Raw genomic sequence first — 18,040 nt, forward strand, 5'->3', positions numbered from 1 at the left:
TACTGTTTATACTAAATAAAAACTTAGTAACAATTTGTTTATCAAATAAAAACTTAGTAACAATGTTTATCAAATAAAAACTTCGTAACAATGTTTATCAAATAAAAACTTAGTAACAATTTGTTTATCAAATAAAAACTTAGTAACAATTTGTTTATCAAATAAAAACTTAGTAACAATTTGTTTATCAAATAAAAACTTAGTAACAATTTGTTTATCAAATAAAAACTTAGTAACAATTTGTTTATCAAATAAAAACTTAGTTTACAAATAACTCTTGCTTGTCTTCTAAAGTAGTTTATTAGAAAAATAAAATTATTTTAGTTGTAAACTTTGAAAACCGTTGACTTAAGGGTAGAGAAAATACATTTTGTAAAATAATTGAAAAATCTAAATGATCAATCTAAACAAGTGGATTCGCCTTGTTGAGGATCAAAGCTGGTGTCACTTGAGTTTCCCTAAGACTTGTTTTCAACAAAACATTATTAACATCTTCTTAATTCTAAAAATGATACAAATGACCATTATAATATTGTGTTCAAAATTTTATTTTTTAATATATCTTTTTTTTTCATGTACATTTCAATCCAGTCATTTATTTATTTTAGTTTTTTTATATTCAAAACCACAGTAATATCTTATTATGAAAGTTAAACATCACGGAAAATTTTACACTAAAATAATCCAATTACTAGGAACACTTCAATTTTCTAAATGTTGACCAACTCTAAAAATAAGTTTTAGAACTTTCATGCTATAATCATAAGAAAACATTTAACAGTTCTTTTGAGTTGAGTGAAATTTTAATGACTTATAAATGATAAGTATTTATTTTTTCAGAAACCTTACTTATTCAAACTGTGAATTTTTCACTTCTCATTATTTTTTTTTTCTCTTTGGCACTAAAAACTTTATTTCAGAGGAACTTTTCTAGATTTCATTTCAAAGAAATCACAGTAAGAACTATATACACATAAATCACTAGAACATTGCTGGAAGACTGACCACTCTCTAGTACTGTATTGAAAACACTAAACTATTCAACAATAGTTTACTAAAACTCCCAATACTTGACCAGAACACCGTTATTGTATCAACTATTCACTAATACGAGAACTGGGCCTGATAAGCAGTGCTTCAATGGAGCTGCATCTCAGAATCAGAACCCTTTCCCCATTCTATATACCAAGCAAGTATAAATAAAAATGTTTTCAAAAATATGTTGAGTGGTGCAGGAAATTCCTTATGATCAGCACAACATCAAATGACATAAAAATGACCATGAAAATACTGGTAATAAGGCAGTAAATTGTAAAATTTAACCATATTTTTCAAATTCACCTGTTACAGCAATTAAAAAAAAATTAAACATGTGAACTGTGATATACTGTGCTAAGTCTTACCATTACAAGCGTAGCTGTTGACAAGATGTAAAATCTAACTGAAAAGAAGAACCTAGGCCTTATAGAAATTAAGACAAATCTGATAATAGTAGGCCTACAAACATTGATTTGCCTGTGTACTGGTCTTTGGGTCAAATATTTGATTCTTGTGGAAAAAATTACTGGATCATTGTCAAAAATGGACAACTTAGTTGCAATATATTTTCTAAGATTCAAACATTCAGAGTAGATAAGTATATTGAAATGAAAATCTCTGTGTAGTTGGTGATAATTCAAATTTTTTGCTATGGGGATACAAAATCCATACATTAAATATTCTTTAGGGAAAAAACGTAAGGACATATAAGGCCTAAATAAAAATTTCATAATCTTCTAAAACTGAACTACTTGAGAACGTTAGTGCTAAAAGTATGGCATATCATGAAGAAACCACTGGTAAAGTATTCAGAAGTGCATATTATGTTGCAAAACAGAATTAGCTATCTCTCTAGCCCTTGTAAGTGAAAATGATTTGCAAAAGTTAAACAGCCTTGAAGTTGAACTGATACTTCCTATAAATGGTAATTCTGACCTTGAACTTTGAATCAAAGAATGTCTATTCATAAAACAAATGTCCCATGTTTTAAGTATAACACACTCCTCCTACCCACTTAATTTGTTTTAAAATAAACCACTTTAATTATAAAATGTTTATAAGAATATAGAAAAAAAAATAAAGGTATTTAATCTTATTTCTTCCACTTCATAGATACTGTTTGTAAATAGTCAACAATACTGTTGGTTAATTTTATTGTCGTTGTTCTCACTTAGAACATTATGTTAATCTTATATTCTCTAATGTGCCAAATTATCATTATTTTCTTTTGCCTCATGATAACCTAAGAAGAGTGTTGAAATGTTGCATGGCCATATTTCACAAGTTATAAACAATGAGGTACAACGTTTTTTTGTGATTACTGTATAATACATTTCAAAGAGTACAAATGCAAAATACATTTCCAACATAATCAAATCCAAATCAAAACATGCTATTTTAACTGAAAAGTCCACTACTTTAGTTTTCTACACACTTGTATTTCTGATTCACACAGAAATGAAAGATTCTGTAAACCTTTTCCCGACAGCCTCTACTGTTTGAGAAAACTACTCAGCTTTGTATAACTATTTTACAGATACATCCCAAAGGTAATCCAAGGACAGGAGTTTGTACAAAGGCCTAAATAATCAAATTACCACTGTTCATTTAGTGTGAAATTTTATACTAATGTGTGATGCTCTTCAGAAACTATTAGAATTGTCTTGAACTACAGTAATTTTAATATCTAAGATGTACAATAAGTTAAACTCTTTGAAAGCAGGGTTGAGAATTGTGGCCCATACTCAACTCAAGCTAACCAAGCTACTTAACTGATTGAAGTTCTAAGGAGTTTCCTTGCACAGAACTGTCAAGGTGACACATTATTATAAGACTCTACCTGACTGACACTGGTGTAGGAATACTTAATGGTTTCAAAGTACTGTATCTCATACATTGGCCCAAAAAGACTGACTTGACAATTGGAGAGAAAAAGAAGAATATTATGTGTTTGTCTACAAATTGAAGAGAGAGACAAATAGTGCAAGGATTTCAAGAGTACATTTCTAACTATAGTAAAAAGAAAGACATTCCATCGAAACTACTCCCACTCTACAGGACCATCAACAATATCAATTCAATATCAACAAACAAGTGTGAAAGTTTTTTTTTTTTTTACAAATGAACTTAATTGTAATACCTATAGGAGCTTTATTAATAGCAACCAGAGTATCATCATTGATGTTTACACATCTTGTCAAATCTCTCCTAGAAGTATTTAATCCAATAGATTAGCCAAAGCTCATCATGCTGCCATGAAAATGAAGATAGAATTTACTGTTGCAGTGTACACATCAAGAATGTGTAAGGAGTTTGAAAGTTGTTCAAATGTCTTTATTACAGGTGATATCTGTCTTTCTTTTTATAATCAAAGCATCTCATACTGATTATGAAAAAAGTGCACGTTAGGAGCATCACTTATTTACTTGTTTGTTATTTAAAGTAAAACACATTAGGCACTATCTGCTGTGTCCACCACGGGAAATCAAACCCCGTATATTAATGTTGTAAGTCCATAAATTTCCCACTGTCACATCAGGGGACAAGAAGCATCACAGAAAAAGTGAAATAAATAAAAGAAAATAAGTTCTGATTGTGTATCTTTGAGAAACTCATGCTCCACTCAAGCAGAGCCTTGTACTAGTGAATAGTTCCGATATCATTGAACAGTTTCTTGCAAAATTACAAAGTGTTTACTACAAGTTTTCTTGAGAAACGTTGAATTGTCTCATTTCTACTTTCTGAAAGTCCACAATATTTGTAATTTTTCATGATTTTTCCACAGTAAACTACCCATAATTCCAACAGCTATTGTGCCTAGTCCAATTACTATGATTTTCTTGGATTTGTTCTGGCTGGTTTGATGTTCGTCAGATTGCCCTTTAATAATATCTGCAGGGAGGTACTGCACATTATTCTGAATCTACAGGAAAAAAAATAACTTTCATAAGTACTAATCTATTCAAAAAATAAAATTGTAACAAGTTTCTTGATATAAAAATTTGAAAATCTTCAATTGTTTGACCAACATAAAATTTTCATTATTTACAGCTTATGCATTGTTATTCTGATATATAGAAAAGAATAAAATCTGGTTTTTATTCATTTCTGAAAGCTAGCCTTAAATTGAACATTCCAATAACTTTAAAGCCATTTGAAACTGTAAAAACAATAAAAAATATCCAGAGAAAAGAATGTAAAAATAAATTTTTCCTCAACATTTCACTGATAAACCCTAAAATACCAAGTTCCACCAAACCAATTTGTGTGTGTGTCTACATACATACCATACTTTCTTCATAAGTCTATTTTTAACATACACAATGTTTGGAGATCTGTTTACAAACTAAGGTTGAACCCCACCCCCAGGAGAAATATATCTAGTTGATTGACAACGTGGGGAAACTATTACAATAACAGGAACACTCTCTTAGTGACCATCCCAATGACCACCAATTAAAAAAAAGGTGCTTGGTTAATGGAAGTAGTTTTTCATTTATTTTAATTGTAAGATGTTCCCAATCTTGTAGTTCACTTTGTAATTCATACACATTATTACAATTTCATCACTGATGATATATCTTTTTCAGCATACAAAATAATTTTTTTTTCTGAAAGCTTTGGAATACAGGAGTACAAAGAGATGCTTCTGTGACAGGTTGTCTACACATATCGGAAATATTTTTACACTGTAGCCCTAGATAATTGAAAACAACTCATCTCTTGAACCATTCAACTAGTAAAATACATTTGTTGACCTACTTCTCAACAGTTTTTCTAATAACAAACATGAATTACCACAAATTAAAAATTACAAATATACCAATGTACTATTTTTTTGCAAGTAACTTGCCTTGTACAGATGCATTTTCAGGCAATTTATCTCTTCTTGAAGAGATTGGATATTTTTCATACTTTGATATGTTTCTTTAGTCAGCTGTTGAATATTGTTTATCTCCTACACAACGAAAAAAAAGTTTTTATATTCATATATTTCAGGAATATTATTGTCATAATTAGAACGTAATTAATTTTTATTAACAATATTTCATCTGTCTGCACTAATAACGCCCTTAGTCTTGGAAATTATGTAGCTACCCCCCATACCATGAACAGCACAGATAGCCCACTGTGTAGTTTTATAGCTAAAACAAACTTAAACTAAATCTAAATCTGATTAAAAATGATTCAATTACCTGCCGTTTCAAAACATACACACTACTTTGTTTGCACAACTTCCAGAAATTGGTTGAATAAAAAGTATTTGATTGTATGGGAAACAAAACAAATTTTTTCATATACAATAAATGAAGTTTTCAGATACAAAAAAACACTGTCAAAACAAGAGTACATAATATCTCAAATCTATAAAACATTCACACAAAATATCAACTCAGTGAGATGTTACATATTAATAAAAAAATCATACACTAAATGATAAGCCCATGATAACAGATTAATTTTTGTTGTTATTTTTGTAGTTCATTCTCAAGAAGTACTTCACAGTATCTTACCTGGCCTAATTCTAACAGCCGAGGCTGGTTCTGAATTTGTTTCCGTAGGTACAGCACTGTACTTTGTATATAACTAAGGTGTTGGGCAATATTAGCCATTAAAGCAACAGCATCTGGACAACTACAGAAACAGAACAATTAGAAAAAATTAGGCTTTGTCTTCTCATTCAACTTGAAGTGAAAAAAGTAGAAAATCTGTTTTTATTCTACATTTTTGGCTTGTTTAAAACATTAACTTTTTTTACCTCCTACACCTCAAATATATATATATATACATACATACCTTCTACTTTAGGAAAATTGAATCACATATTTTGTAAGCTCTATTCTACTTTGACCAGGAAGGCTTATTATTTTACACAGGGAAGTTAGAACATTCTTCACTTGACACATTGTTATATATATATATATATATTGTTTCACACAGGGAAGTTAGTACATTTTTCACTTGACACATTGTTATTGTTTTACACAGGGAAGTTAGTACATTCTCCACTTGACACACTGTTTTGTTTTACACAGGAAAGTTAATACATTCTTCACTTGACACGTTTTTATTGTTTTACACAGGGAAGTTTAAACATTCTCCACTTGACACACTGTTTTTGTTTTACACAGGGAAGTTAGAACATTCTCCACTTGACACACTGTTATTGTTTTACACAGGGAAGCTTGAACATTCTCCACTTGACACACTATTATTGTTTTACACAGGGAAGTTTAAACATTCTCCACTTGACACACTGTTTTTGTTTTACACAGGGAAGTTAGAACATTCTCCACTTGACACACTGTTATTGTTTTACACAGGGAAGCTTGAACATTCTCCACTTGACACACTGTTATTGTTTTACACAGGGAAGCTTGAACATTCTCCACTTGACACACTGTTATTGTTTTACACAGGGAAGCTTGAACATTCTCGACTTCAATATATCTATTTGCTTAACCTCAGACAGGTTGGAATATTTTTCATCTGATTTAATTATTCTTTACCCCAGAAAGTTTGGGGCATTTTTCACCTGATATTTTTATTCTATTTTTACCTCATACAGGTTGATATATTTTTCATCTGATACAATTACTATTTCTTATCAGAATAAAGTTGGAAGAGTTACCACTGGATATAACAATTCTGTTACAAAAACCATAAAACATACGAAACTTTCTCTACATGATATAATTATTTTATAGATTAAAAAAAAAAGATGGAATATTTTCAACCAATAGTTATTCTACTGTAACACAGGAGAGTTGAAACATTCTTCCCCTGATAAACGTGTTTTAAGTAAGGAAGACTTCAACATTTCTCACCTAATGTATTTCTTCTGCTTTAAGTCTGGGAGGCTGGACTTCTCCCATTTTTTCTCATGTACTTCATGGATAGCATCTAGAATTTTCTTCCGAACTCCAAATTTATCTACTCCTACCTGTTAAAAAAAAAAAAATATCCTTAGGAAATTCTGCACGTACACAAAACAAAATTTATCTTTTCACTAATGGTCCATTAAGTAGCAATACATCTACATACTTGTTTTCAGTTCTTGAAAACAAACTACATACTCATGCTAAACAAGCCAGCCAATTGTAGAAACTTGTTTGGAATGCAGTATGCATCAGAAACATAGAACATACTATAATAATGTGGCTAAGTAACCAACCAGACTTTAATAATGAATTCTAATACTAGAAAAATGCTCTTGAATTCTGTAAAATGCAGTTATTCAGCTTTAACACATTTAAAAAAAAACTAGAAGAAGAAAGATTAATAATAATATATTATGGGGTGGGGGTGGGGTATTGCTTGGCTAGAAAAATCTGAAAGATTCGTAGGCCCAAAAAAGTTATGAAAGACACTATCAGACATTTTTATTACAGCTGCTTTACTCAATCTTTAGATATACTCTAATGAAAAAAATAGCATCTTAGATGAATCTTTTATACCTATAGCAATCATTTTTAAATTTCTTTCTGCATTGGTGCTGCATTACATTCAAAATTTAATTAAACCATTTTACTATCAATGTATTTTAATGAAATTATTACTATCAAGTATGCTATAATTTAAAGTTTTATATTATCTATGTTTTATTCCTCTATTTTTAAAAGAAATACCTAAAACAGCAATTAAAACTACAGTTTTTTTGCTGTCACGTGGTCTGCTCAGGGTTACAATTTATACAAGCAAATGTGAGTAGCTAATATAGACTGTTACATTACACAGTCAAAGTCCACCATACAGATGTAGTTTATTACCATCTGGAAACATTTCAAGAATTTCTTCCCAACAGGAAACCACTGTAACTTCTTTCTAAGTTCGTGAAGTCGAAGCTATGTCACTGAGCAACAGTTTGAAGTTGAATGGTATGCTTATAACCAACAGAAAGAGCAGATTTCCCTCTATTTAGCTAACTTGGGGAAGAGACATTAGCACTGTATGGTTTTGTACGTATAACATAAAAATGAAGCTTAGTCCATTATCGAGTGCAGGGCCCCTAGTGTTTGGCTATACTTTCTCATCTTGTACATACTGGAATGACAGACTGTTAAAATGTGTTTAGGTTTTACTTTAATATTTTTGTTAATTATGTATTATTTATATTTTAGAATGCATATTTCGAAGAGTTTAATGATTTTTATAAGTTTAACTTGTTGTCACCTGGATTTTAAAAGCTTATAAACACAGCACGTGTATAAGCCCCACCTTTTTTTTTCAACGAGTTTGTGCATGGAGTCTGCCAAAATTACTTCATAAAGCTCCATGGGTATCAGTTTTGTATCGTCATAAATAGTAAAAGGCAAAGAATTTGAAATGAAAATTAAAAACAGACTATAAGTTAAAAGATAAAGACATAAAAATACATATATAAGAAAAATATGACTATTCTAGTAGATTTCTACAAAGAATTGAAAGGTATGTACATATTTCCATTTGTTAATTTTAAACATTTCATTGCACTGTATGTTGATGATAATAGATAGAGTTAGTGATATGGTAGAGAAAATGGAAAATAAAATATAAACATTTACCTTAAAAATTTTCATTTATGAGGTTCTAGAGATTATGCAAATGGAATGTGATAACTGTAAGTTAAAAATTCTTATTTTTATACTTCATATAATAATCATTTTCCACATGAACTATTCAGAGTGCAAATAACTACATTAAATAACAATTTTTTTATTATAAATAGCATAAAAAATCAAAATTAAACATTTTATTTTTCTGAAACTACATACTTTTAGGAATGTACTTATCAAATTTCAAACAATTTCACCAACTAGTTTCATTTTTGGAATGAAATACAACAATAGGGACAATGCATGCTACAAATCATAGCATGCCCTTGGCAAAGGACTATATCGCATGTCTCCATAAAGGAGAATTGCTGGTCAGTATGAGAACATACCTTGGATCTAAGTAATAGGCTCACTAAAATAATTGTGAGAAAAAAACATGTATTCAGTCTGATGTGATGTTCTCAAACACAAACTTTATTTATAATACTTCATTATCTTTAAGAATTTGTTCTGAGAACCAACATAAGATAAAACAAGCTTAGTAAAACCTCAGCATGTAGAAAGTACATAAAAGTGAAGTTGATCAGCTGTGATCAAGATCCTGAAATGAACTGTCTTTCTAGTGCAAAACATAAAACATTGTATACTCTTACTTTTTCTCACAATATGTACCTATTTATCATTCAATAGCTTCAAATAATATTTCTCATCACTTTAATTGCTTTCAAACATTTAATCACCAATTTTAAATTTTAATTTTTTAAGTTTTCTACCAATGTTTTGTTTTACATTGGAAAAATCTGGCAAATACACTAAATAATTCTCTTTTTATGTGCAAATACAATGATGAAAAGGTTAAAATGTTTAATGTTTTCACCATTTCATATGATTCAAACCAATATAAAGCTATTTAACATGCATATAAAACAAATGTATATCATAGTAAAAATGATAATGTACCTAATCATAACAAAAAATAACATTCTGAAGTTGAAACATTTCAAATAAATATTTGAAAATTTAATACTAGTTTGTTCATAATGGACAAAAATAAAAAATTAGGAGTGATGGTATTTTAAAAACCCATTTCAACAGTTCTTTGTTAAGCATTTTCAACAAAAAAGATAATGTATGAAACAAATCTCTGTTCTTCACAATAATGAATACTGTTATAATCAAATACACTGTTTATTCAAACTTCCTCTATATTAGCATTTGCAGATATACTGTTACTTGAGTCTTTGACAAAGCCTTCATGAACAAAATATTGGATATATTAAAATGGTTCAGGAGTTTTGGGTAATTTTTTTTATTCTTATCATTGTAATTAACCCTACATGCATGTATGGGGTTCAGAGTGCACATGCCACAACCTTTTATGTGTAGCAAATCTGGAATTACAGAGAATGTTCTTTCTCCAATACATTCGATTAAATCAATTGTTCCTCACCTTCTCGAGGTCATGTTCAGTCATCAACAAAAGATCATGAAAGTTGATCTGGTGATCATGAAAAACTGGAATAAGGGCAGAGAGCTCCAAGCTGCTTAGAAACATTTCAAGGTCTCCAAATCTCATGTATTTACTGGAAACAAAAATCTCATTAAAAACACTGCGATATTTTAATATTTTAAATGAAATCAAACACTGAAATAAAACATTTCAGAATATGTGTGTTTGTCATAAGCAAATAAATTTCTTAAAAGTATTCAAGGTCTTTATTTATTGTATATTAATGACAAACAGAAAAGATTGAAGAAACAACTTAAGCTTATAAAATTTTACTCAAATGAAAATCAGTGACTTCTTCAACATCAATCTACATACTACAAAGAATATATTTCCACATTAATTGAGCAATAATTCAATATATCCTATTATACTTGGTACAAAAATAAAGAAGACCAAAATAGTTAATAGTATAACATTACTTGCTGGATTAATCTGAAGAATATCAGATATGATTACAACCTAAGTTTAAATTGCTACTTTATACTTCATAAGGCTTTATTCCACATTTCCTGAAAGGCTCAAAAACGAGAGCTGTGTATTTTAACCCTATCACCCCAGGTATCCTTTACTGCACATGACACAAGGTTTTAGTCTCTTACATTCAAAATTTTATTATACTACTTTTTGTTTATGTTATACCAATTAGAATAGCATAAAATCTTAGCTAATAATCAATAGTTTAATAGTATACAAGTTTTAAGTTCTTAATTCTACAAGGTAATATAAAAAAAAAACCTGAATTTCCACTAGTGTGACCCACGTGACACATTTTGTTTTAGCATGTCATCATCCCTATTTTATCCATCACCTCTCGAGAATGTACGAAATTAAACGTAAATTACTCTCTATAAAATCATTATTGCTCAAACAAACCATAATTTTTATAGTCTTCAATTTTGTTTGGTTATAGAGCTATCGATTAGAAAATCAGACCCCTCCTGCCACATCCTCTCTTTCACAATTTGTTGATAGTTCTCTCTTATGTTTCATTATATATTACCTATAACCAAAGTCAAGGTTTTCATCCATCAAATGACATATTGTATAACATTGTCTTCTGAACAGGAAAGCATCAATTTCACTCACAGTACAAGCTTTGTTCCCATGAGAAAGTCAATGATTAGCTTGGATGAATTTGTAATGGCTCTTGTCACATAGTTAGAAAGCCAGAAAAATTTTTAGAGGTAAGGGAATTTGTCTACTTTTTGCATGTTATTACTTTATATTTAAATAAAAATTATTAAATGCATTACTATCAGTACTATAAAAAGTTAGGGTTAACTCTCTTCGAAACCCGATGGCAAGAAAAAGAAGATTAGTTAAGTATTTTATTTCTTGTATTTCATATTTAATTATTATAAAAGTAACTCAAATCTAAAAATATGGATTTTTTTAAAGTTATTTAAGACCAGAGTAGGTAAAATAAGTAATAATAATAATGTAATTAAAATGGTTCATGCAGTACATACACGCGAGCAGCTTGTGGGTAATGTAATACAATAGTTCTCTGAGTAATTTACAACTTTTTATGGTTTGGAAAGTAGTTAGACACGTTTCAAAGAGCAATAAAATTTAATTATAAATACATGTATAATGTTACGGACTTAGAGCTACTTAGGATAAACTAATGTAGTTTCATGTTACAATTTGAAGAAAAATTGAAAGAAAAAAGGTTCATTTAAGTTTATTTCAATTTTTGTTGATGGTTATGAGGTTGGTCGAATTGACCAATCCATTTTGAGATAGGGTAGAGAAAATAACAGATAAACTATAAATTTTACTGAAAAAAACGTTTGAAATGCATTTAAGAGATTTTAGGGATTACACAAAGGACATCTGAAATTTTTGAGATGAGGAAAAGTATTTTAATTTTAACATGAAAATTACTTTGCACACAGACTATTCAAAACAAATACTCAATATATTCATGGAGAAATCCTTACTTTATTTTATTAAAAATATTTCTCTAAGAAATATAACTTTTTGTATGTGAAAGACTTGTAATATTAACTGAAAGATTGCCAAATTTCGTGAACATACACCCACTACATTGAGAGTTATAAGTATTAAATCTATAAAGACTTTAAACGAGTACAAAAAGGTCACATGGTCAGTCAAATTGACCAAGCCCGTATTGAGAGTGTTAAACCCTTAAATAATACCAAAAAACTTTTTCCCACACAATTCTAAACACATATATACTGTATATACTTGAAATGTGCTGTCCATCTGCTGCCTGGCTTCATGTCTCATAAAATACCATGTCATTCTCCCAAATACTGAATTCAAATACAGTTAACACTTACTGTCTTTAAAGGATATAAAATAGTAAATAGTGTAATAAGCTTCAGCATCAAATTAACAACCTATCTTGTTTTTCACTGGAACTTGAAGTTGTGGTTAAAAGGGGATTTGATTGGCCTTCCACTTCCTCTAGTTTCTGCTTGTCAGAATCACTTAACTCTCTCTGGGTCTTCATTGATAAATTTTCCAGGATTTCCCCAATCTTGCAAACAAAACGTATATAAAAGTCAAATATTACAATGAATCATAACATATTTGTACATTTCTTTACTAAACTAAGTATCCTATGAATGAAGTTTTCTAAGCATTTTTTTTTATCTAAACATGTTATATAAAAATTTTTTATAGGTCATATTGAAAACCTCATACATGGAAACATCACATAGATGACATATTTTTCATTTGGACAGCTAGTTTTGAACACTTAAAGAATATCTCATATTCAAACACCTTTCACAAAACATTCATGTTTACCTTTAATTACTCTCCTACTCAAGTTATAATTTTTCTATACTGAAAATATATTTCCGATAGGTATTTACCTCCTTTCACATAAATAGCTATTCTTGTTCAGTGCTGCCCTGTATAAGCAAAAAAAAATTTTCGCATGCCACAAGTCTTGAGCTCCCACATACCTAACAATCAACTGGTTTAAGTGTGTCTCCCATATAAATTATAATGTGACAACCTCCAACAATAAGAGTGCAACACACTCTCCTGATGCATGTGACTCAACTCAATTCTACCACACTATCACTTCGAGTTTTGTAAGAAAATGGAAGCACTAATTTTAAGTGGGGAGGAGGGGGTGGGATGTGAGAGTAAGTACCTATTGGAAATATATTTTCAATATAGGAAAATTATAATTTCTGATACAGTACATTACCTCCTCTCACATAAATAGCTAGAATCCCACATTGAATAGGCATAGGGTCTGGTGCAAGGGAAAACAAAAAAGCATTCCTCAAAAGCATCCAAAGAACACTCTAAAAGAGTAGATCTCACATTAGAGGATCATACATGGAAGACCACACCACATCTGTACCAGGTATACTCTTCACCCAGTGTGGAATGAGGTGTCAGGGAACTGGGCATTAAAAAAGGGAGGAGCACATCCCTACAGGAGAGAACAATGGTGGGATAGGGATCTGAACCACTATATAACAAATCTCAATCCCATACAGTACTGGAATGTGGGTGAAAGTAAAAGGAGGTGCCCCTAAGTGTAGAGTGGCTAGGGCACGATGGACCTTACATGGCAAGTCAACTGCATCCAAAACCCAAGCCACAAGGATCATACCATCGGTAAGTTGACCACAATCCAAAACCCAGCCATCAGGAACTGACATCCATGTGGGGGTAGGAAAGAAGATCATACCACCAGCAAGTCCACTACAATCCAAAACCCAGCTACCGGATACCAACATCCATATAAAGGTAGGAAAAAGAATCATACTGTCTTCACCTCAAGTTCAGCAGACTGGAGGGAATCTCAAACCCCCCGATCTATGAACAGGACACATGACAGCAATGTGAGAAATTGTTTGACCAACTGAACAGCACTACAAAAATGTCTTGACACAAGTACTGCCAAACGATAAGTGATAGTTTGGTAGAATCAAATAGAGTGAGTCACATGCATCAGGAGAATGTTTTGCACTCTTACTGGTGGAGGGTTGTCAGATTATGATTTACATGCAAGACACATTGGAACCAATTGATTGTAAGGTATGGGGGAGCTCAAGGCTTTTGGCATGCGAAAAATAAATTTGCTTATAGAGGGCAGCACTGAACGAAAATAGCTATTTAATTGAGTGGAGATAATGTACCATATCGGAAATTAATTTTCTTGATGTCACTGTCTTTTTAAGTTATGGAATTTTACACATTGACTTGAACAAAAAACCTACAGACAGACTACAGTACCTTCACTATAAAAGCTGTCACCCTACTCACACTAAACAGAACATTACCTACAGTCAAGCTCTTAGAATAAAGAAAATCTGTTCAGATGAAACAGATTACAGAAAACACACCAAGGATATAAAACAAACCATGTTACAAAGAGGATATAAAGAAACGGAAATTGACAGACAGACAGACAGATTGCAAAAGCTAACAACATTCATCAGAAAAACATTCTAAGGTTTTAAATAGAATTCCTCTTGTCATTACCTATCACTTCAAACTCAGAAACATTTTGTACATTGTGAAAAAACTGAATGATTGCCTTGCACAGATATTTCCTGAAGTACCTGTTGTCTTCTTCTCAGTGTTGTAGGTCTTGAGACCATTCTTTGGAAGGTCTCAGATCTTCACCCTCCTCAATGTTTTACAGGTTTTGAAAATGAGACCGGCTAAATCTAAAAATTTTAACAGTATTACACCAGTCACCTACTCAGGATTATTAAATGCTAATTATCTATTATGCAGCAGTTCAGATGTTTTACTAGTAAAACCCTCCTTTGTACTATACAGTTGTAATGATGTTTATAATGCCTCCCTTATTGTTGTTTAGGTCACCAACTGACATATTGCCTGTATTGCTACCACATATTGCATTACACATAGGCTTACTACAAGTTTCTATGAACTTCATCTGGTACATGTATTTATGTCAAGCATTAGCTATTATCCCTGATATTCAATGTGTTTAGTAGATCATCTGTGATCCTGTTTGGCTTCAAAGATCATAAAGAATTCACTGACACCAATACTGGTTTTAGTTTTATTTGCTGACCTTTTTGTTGTTTTTTTTCCATTCATCATTTTTTTCATAGGAGGATTATTTGTTTGTTTGTTTTTGAATTTCATCTTCATGGCTAATTATTTATTGGCCAGAACATTGTGGTGTGTCATCTTCATGGCTAATTATTTATTGGACAAAACATTGTGTCGTCATTCCTTGAAAGTTTATAATATTTAAATAACTTTGTTTGTTTGAATTACGTGCAAAGCTATACGAGGGCTATCTGCGCTAGCCGTCCCTACTTTAGCAGTGTAAGACTAGAGGGAAGACAGCTAGTCATCACCACCCACCGCTAACTCTTGGGCTACTCTTTTTACTAACGAATAGTGGGGTTGACCGTCACATTATAACGCCACAACAGCTGAAAAAGCGAGCATATTTGGTGGGACAGGGATTCGAACCCGCGACCCGCAGGTTTGTAATCGAGCTTCCTAACCACCTGGCCATGCCGGACCGTCTTAAATAACTATTATTGCTTTGGACATGAACTAAAACGTTCAAATGTACTTGAAAACAAATCATGTAAAGTAATTAGGAGATATTTTATGGACATGTTAAATAATTAAAATAGGCCCGGCATGGCCAGGTGGTTAGAGCGCTCGAATCGCAATATGAGGGTCGCGGGTTCGAATCCCCGTCACACCAAACATGCTCGCCCTTTCAGCCGTGGAGGCGTTATAGTGTGAGGGTCAATCCCACTATTCGTTGGTAAAAGAGTAGCCCAAGAGTTGGCGGTGGGTGGTGATGACTAGCTGCCTTCCCTCTAGTCTTACACTGCTAAATTAGGGACGGCTAGTGCAGATAGCCTTCGTGTAGCTTTGCACTTTATGGCTAATTATTTATTGGCCAGAACATTGTGGTGTGTCATCTTCATGGCTAATTATTTATTGGCCAGAACATCGTGGTGTGTCATCTTCATGGCTCATTATTTATTGGCCAGAACATCGTGGTGTGTCTTTATTGGCCAGAACATCGTGGTGTGTCATCATTGCCCTAATACTAATTAGAAAATTAGATGTGGAGTGATATTGCCCTAATACTTATTAGGAAGTAAGGTGTGGAGTAATATTGCTCTAATACTCACAATCACTGACCAGAAATACGGGTTTAGTTTCTGGTCATGAAAGATTGAACAAGGTGCAATGACCTAAACAAAGGGAGCGGGTCGGCGTTAGTCTGGAAAATAGCTAGTAAGACAGGAGGAGTTCAACGAAATAGAGGAAGGGAAGAAGAAATCTGATGTGTGAGACAAATCAATAAACTGAGATAGGCGAATGAAGAAACTAAACATCTATTTCTTAATCTATGTGTTATTGATCACCAGTATTTGAACAGCAGTTTGTTGTATTTAGATTGTAATAGCTATCCCCAAAGTGTGTGTGTGTGGGGGGGGGGGGCGTAACCGAAAACAACCCCCGTTGGGACACCCACCTGAGTACGTGTGCCACATTTGGTCTCATTAGCTTTTGAATGAAATAATAATGGCTGGAGACGGCTTGAATGGGTAATGAAGAAAAACTTTAATATACGTTTAACATAACAGCAAATGTACAACGTTTCGACAAGGTTTTTCATCCTCAAGTACGAATATAGTTTCAAACATGCGCCCCCCCCCCTCAGAATCCCGAGGTAGGCCAGGAATACAAAATTTGATAATAGATTCAGGTTCAGCGATCCGCAAAAACCTACTCTTAAACCCTATCATCCCTGGGTGACCTTCCGGCCTGGCTTGTCTGCCATTGATATTCACTTGGTAGGAGAACTACGCAAAATACAAAAAGGATACCTCCGGCCACATCATCTCCGCTTGCCAAGTTTGGTTCTGTTAGCCACAAAACGATGTTATATAACAGTAATCTCCCACGGACACTGTTGTTTCACTAATAACGTAATGAGCCTAAATAAGGATTTCTTTCAGCAGTTGAAGTGACTGACTGCAAAATACATGTATATCATCTGTATTTAATAAGTCTATCTGACGAACAAAGCGGAATAAACAAGGCAGCTGTTGTTTCAGTTTTAATATACGATCATATTAAAAAACAAGAGGGACTCATCAATAGCCGCGACACTTGAAATTATTATAGGAAGGATTAGACCAAATTAATCTTCGAGACATTGTTTTTTACCCTTTTTAGTAGCTATATTTTTATGCACCAGCAATACCAAAGGTGGGGCTCGCGTATACCCGATGATTTTATTACTCATCAGGATCTGTACTCTTTCAGGCGGGATTAGAAAAAAATAATCTACCAGATCGTGATACATCAATCGAAAGGGTTTGACCTCCTGAGTCCAAAACTGTAATTAGATCTCAAATCGGTCAAGAAATGACGGAGATATGAGCTAAAAGTTTGTAATTGATAAAAAAAAAACAACTTTGACCCATTCTATGAGCCGCTATACCGCTGCTAAAAATAAAACAAAAGACACGGTAACCTGATGACTATTGTTCTTGTCTCGAGTTATGGTTATCGAACTAGGTAATCAGTATAGCTTTGAAACACCAACAGTTGGATTAGTTTCTGTTGCTTATGCGTGGCTAATTATTCATTGGACAGAACATCGTGGTGTGTCATCTTTATGGCTAATTATTTATTGGACAGAACATCGTGGTGTGTCATCTTCATGGCTAATTATTTATTGGCCAGAACATCGTGGTGTGTCATCTTCATGGCTAATTAAATTACTCCGCACGTTACTTCTAATAAGTATTAGGGCTATATTACTCCACATCTTACTTCCTAATAAGTATTAGGGCAATATCACTCCACATCTAATTTTCTAATTAGTATTAGGGCAATGTTACTCCAAACCATACTTCGTAATAAGTATTAGGGCAATATTACTCCGCACCTTACTTCTAATAAGTATTAGGGCTATATTACTCCACATCTTACTTCC

General features: G+C 32.2%; 1 protein-coding gene across 2 annotated transcripts in view; it reads right to left on the minus strand.

Moving 5' to 3' along the window:
• Positions 1 to 569: 569 nt before the first annotated feature.
• LOC106459879 (ankyrin repeat, SAM and basic leucine zipper domain-containing protein 1-like) overlaps positions 570 to 18,040 on the minus strand; it is a 31,806-nt gene continuing 14,335 nt past the window's right edge. For both annotated transcript variants that reach the window (XM_013919550.2, XM_022386438.1), the window contains 6 exons: positions 12,450 to 12,589; positions 10,024 to 10,156; positions 6,867 to 6,982; positions 5,553 to 5,673; positions 4,892 to 4,996; positions 570 to 3,961 (listed from right to left, as the gene is read on the minus strand). In XM_013919550.2, the coding sequence (XP_013775004.2) occupies positions 3,773 to 3,961; positions 4,892 to 4,996; positions 5,553 to 5,673; positions 6,867 to 6,982; positions 10,024 to 10,156; positions 12,450 to 12,589 (804 nt within the window). In that variant the 3' untranslated portion in view covers positions 570 to 3,772. The remainder of the gene's footprint in view (positions 3,962 to 4,891; positions 4,997 to 5,552; positions 5,674 to 6,866; positions 6,983 to 10,023; positions 10,157 to 12,449; positions 12,590 to 18,040) is intronic.

Source organism: Limulus polyphemus, unplaced genomic scaffold (assembly GCF_000517525.1).
Source record: "Limulus polyphemus unplaced genomic scaffold, Limulus_polyphemus-2.1.2 Scaffold673, whole genome shotgun sequence".
NCBI classification, from domain to species: domain Eukaryota; kingdom Metazoa; phylum Arthropoda; class Merostomata; order Xiphosura; family Limulidae; genus Limulus; species Limulus polyphemus.